The 3,974-nt window shown below is 39.9% G+C and overlaps 1 protein-coding gene across 1 annotated transcript in view; it reads right to left on the minus strand.

Annotated features, from left to right (window-relative positions):
* Positions 1 to 3,250, minus strand: part of LOC119417866 (triadin-like) — a 17,776-nt gene extending 14,526 nt beyond the window's left edge. Inside the window, exon 1 of the mRNA XM_037685121.1 lies at positions 3,064 to 3,250. Within this exon, the coding sequence (XP_037541049.1) occupies positions 3,064 to 3,250 (187 nt within the window). The remainder of the gene's footprint in view (positions 1 to 3,063) is intronic.
* Between the last annotated feature and the right edge of the window lie 724 nt (positions 3,251 to 3,974).

Here is a 3,974-nt window from a genome sequence, read left to right on the forward strand (position 1 = left end):
TCAGTTTTTATTCACAATTTGTTTAGTGTCCCAACTTTTTTGGAATCTGGTTTGTATAACAGGGTTATACAATGTTGTTCTTTACATACATTAATCATAACCACACTACTGAATGAAGTTCTTCAAAAAGGTTTCATATCTTGAATGTGACTCTCTGCAGAAACAACTCAAGAGACTTATTGTTTCAGAGGAGAAGGTGGATCTAAAGAAGTCCAGACTGTTGAACATTTACTCGAGTTTAACTGCTCGGCTTTTAGGAACTGAGAGCAGTGTTTACCTTTCTGTCTCATCTGTAGCCAGTGGCCATTTTAGCTGTCAGTGAACTTTTCACTTACTGTACTTTTCGCTGTATATGTTGCACCTTTTTGCATAAGTTAGCATGCACTGCAACTTATACAGTGAAGCGACGTATTTATGTTTTTTTCCCATATTTATAACAAATTTTTGGCTGAGATCTGATGATTTCATTCATTCTGACAACACTACCATTTTTAGCCACTAGAGGGCCCTCCAGTAATATGGCAAGCCAAGTGTCTCATTAATAGGTAAAAGTGGCTATTAATGAGAAACTTGGCTTGCCATACTAGCCACCTTCGTCTCGCTCCTGAACTCCTGGAGCAAACGTCAAATCAGCTGCATTTCGCTGCACCGCCCAGGTGAAATGCAGCTCCTTGTTAAAGTCCTCCCGTGCACGCTCCCGCGGCCGCCATTTGGCAGCCAATCGATTTTTGGCACAACGCTGGCCCACATTTCCAAGTGGTCAGCGGTGGCTCATAATAGATGCGACTTATATAGCGGTGCAACTTATTTATGGATTTGTCCACTTTATTAGACATATTTGGACTGATGCGACTTATATGGTGGTACAACGTGTACGGCGACAAGTACGGTATTTCCAAAATGGTGACAATATTTTTTTTTCTATGTGTGATGCTGTTAGTAGTTTTCAGGAACGTTTGAGGCTGTTTGGTCTTTGGAACATCAGTATAGTCTCATCGCCTGGACATACTTGAGAACTTGAAACTGTTTATTGTCACTAGAAGATAAAGATACATTAGAAGAAGAAAGCCTAATTGCTACATTTACTTTAATAAATCACCAACAGCGCTGCAAGCTCAAGGGGTTCATCTTCTGTTATCTTGTGCTGATGAAGTAATTACAGCGCAATCACACAAATGTGATCAATCAAGACAAGTTGCAAAATGAAGATAACAAGATAAATGTGACAAAAACAATCTACTGTGAGTGTGTGTGGCAGGAACAGTCCAAAATAGCTGATGTCAGTTTAAATAAAAAGACATTACTTGACGCTCTTTGCTGTAATGAAACCATGTGGTTGTGTCATTAGTGTGAACGTTAACACTCTCAGTCCTTCTTCCAGCGTGTGAGTCAGACGTTACAACCAGAGGAGGATAGAGCTGATGTTGAACTGAACTTGTGAAAGTGAGAGAAATGGGGAAAGGTGTGTCACTTTCATAGCATGTGTTTAGTAGACTGATGGGAAACACGGGGGGGGGGGGGGGGGGGTTCGCACATCCCGACACATGGATGCTGCTGAGAACGACAGCCCTCATGAGAGCACGACCACTTTTGAAGTCGGCTTCAAAAATGTCTGAAAAGTTTTTGGATGAGAAATGGATGAAAAAGTGTCATTAGCTACATAAAAAACAAATAAAATAAAATCCATTATAATCACATCTTGATGAAACACGTTAGCCTTTTCACCTCTTTGACGAGAGGTTTAATGGAGAGGTCATGAACAGTTAATATCTTACCTGCTGGAGGTAGTTCTTTGAACAACCTCAGCTCGGAGAAACAGAGTTTAATTGTGACAGGACTGACAGCTCATCTGAGCATGACTAAGAACAAATTACAAAAACAGCTCCAATCTAAAAAAAATATGCACTTCTGGCAAGAACATCATAATATTTCAGGTGGAATAACCATAAAATGTGAAACTTACATGGAAGTAGAAAAGCACTGGACAGAACGACAAATCAGTCTGGACCCATATTTTGCATGGGAAACAATGAAGTGCAGGTTTACCACTGGTACACAAGTGGTGTGGCTTCTTTAAGGGTGCAAACAGCGAGAACAGGTGATATGAGCACGAGCATGTGTTCATAGGCTCCATGTGAGAATCGAAACCCATGGCCGAGGCAGTGAAAATCAGCTATAAAAGGCTGAATTTCTTTCCGATAAACAATGATGGCTGCAGCCACAGCAGTAAACTCTGTGACACTTCATGTCCCAAGCTGTCTTAAGTCTGTCCTTTATCTGTGTCATTATCAGAAAGGCAGCAGTGAACAGTGTGAGTCTGCATTCTCAGCAGTAACTGCAGTAAAAATCTCAGTGAAGCCACTTTCCAAATAAACATTTGAGTCAGTTTCTCTGTCAGGCAACATCTGTCACATCAAGGTTTGGGCAACCAGTCAGTGCCATTTTTCACACTAAGCTGCTCTGTGTTTGAACTCTTTGGGCATCAGTAACTTTCACCTCAGTCCTTTTTATGCCACAGTGTCGTTGCCTTTAGGTTTAGTTTGTTTAATATGTTTATTCACGTGTGAAAACAAAAACATTTTAGTTGTTGAGGCATGAAAAGTGATACATTTGATCAAATTTAATTTATACTTTCTTATAAAGCTACAGTACACATTAGGTTTTAGTAAAGTTCTGTTTAGGTTGTGGGCAAGCTGTGCCACTTCTTTTAGTTGTAAGCCCAAAGGATTTTCTTATAGCTTGTCCTTCTGGACCTTTGACCTTATCTAGAAATCAAAATTGCATCTTTGAATGTAAAGTTTAAGAACCACCGGTGTAAAGGTTCAAAGAATCGGATTTGCATGAAACCCTATGATGTTTTTAAGATTGGAGCTTATCAATCCAGTCAGAAGGAAACTGTGTTCCCCACAAGTGAGGCTGTTCAAAGAACTATCTGCAACAGGTAAGACATTAATTGTTCATTTCGCAGCACCCCACTTTGAATGATCCGAAGTAGGACAAACCTGATGTTTAATGTAAAATATTCAAGGCTGGTTGACAGTATAAACAACTAAAAAGTTTTACCTGTTAGAGTTTTATAATCAAGCAAATCAAACAAGACGACGGCCACAGCTGACCACGTGATGATCAGAGCCACAATCAGCAGCCAGGCCATCGGTGAAGTGAAGGTTAAGATGACATCATCCACAAATGTCCTCTGGTTGGACCGGGACGGAGGGGCCACCTCCACGCTGCTGCTCTGACCAGTCATTGGTGAACGGAGCTGGGGGGGCGGATATAAAAACAGAGAGCTCATGTTGGGATAACCGAACAAAAACCACTTTTAACAAGTTCAAATGAAAACAGCTAAACCGAAGACGATTTAAGAGAAACATCCTTTTGTAACCTTCAGACCTGAAGGCTACAACTCTGTTTCCTTAACTATCTCCACAGCACCTACTGTGTTTTCCACAATTTATCCCAGTACTAAACTCACTTTGAAAGCAAGTAATTAAAGGTTTTGAAGGGTGCACAGTGCTGTCCAAGCTACGTTTTAATATTTAGTACAATAAAGAAATTGTGCCCAAAACATCTTCCACTGTAATGAATTTAAATGCAGTCTTTCCACCAACAAAACCAAACAAAATCTTTGTAGCCTGATGAAAAAGATACATCTCTTCAGTTACTGAAGCACGGCATTTTGCTGAATCTGTTGGTTAGCCACAAGTCAACTTTAAAATAAAGATGAAGGAATGCTTATCACTCGCTGATATGTTGGATGATCGCACATAAACAATGATGACATAAAAAATTATTCAACTATCAGTTTAAGAAACTTTTACAGACAATGTACGTAGATGTTTGATGCACATGTGAACTCAGCTTGTAAGAAGGCCCACCAGAGAATGTGTTTTTACCTGAAGCTCTGTGGTTTTAATGTTGATTCGACTTTTATGAGAATGTTTTATTCGTGTTTTATTGAGTCTCTTTTAACT

Source organism: Nematolebias whitei, chromosome 12 (genome assembly GCF_014905685.2).
Source record: "Nematolebias whitei isolate Nwh7 chromosome 12, NemWhi1, whole genome shotgun sequence".
Classification (NCBI taxonomy): Eukaryota; Metazoa; Chordata; class Actinopteri; order Cyprinodontiformes; family Rivulidae; genus Nematolebias; species Nematolebias whitei.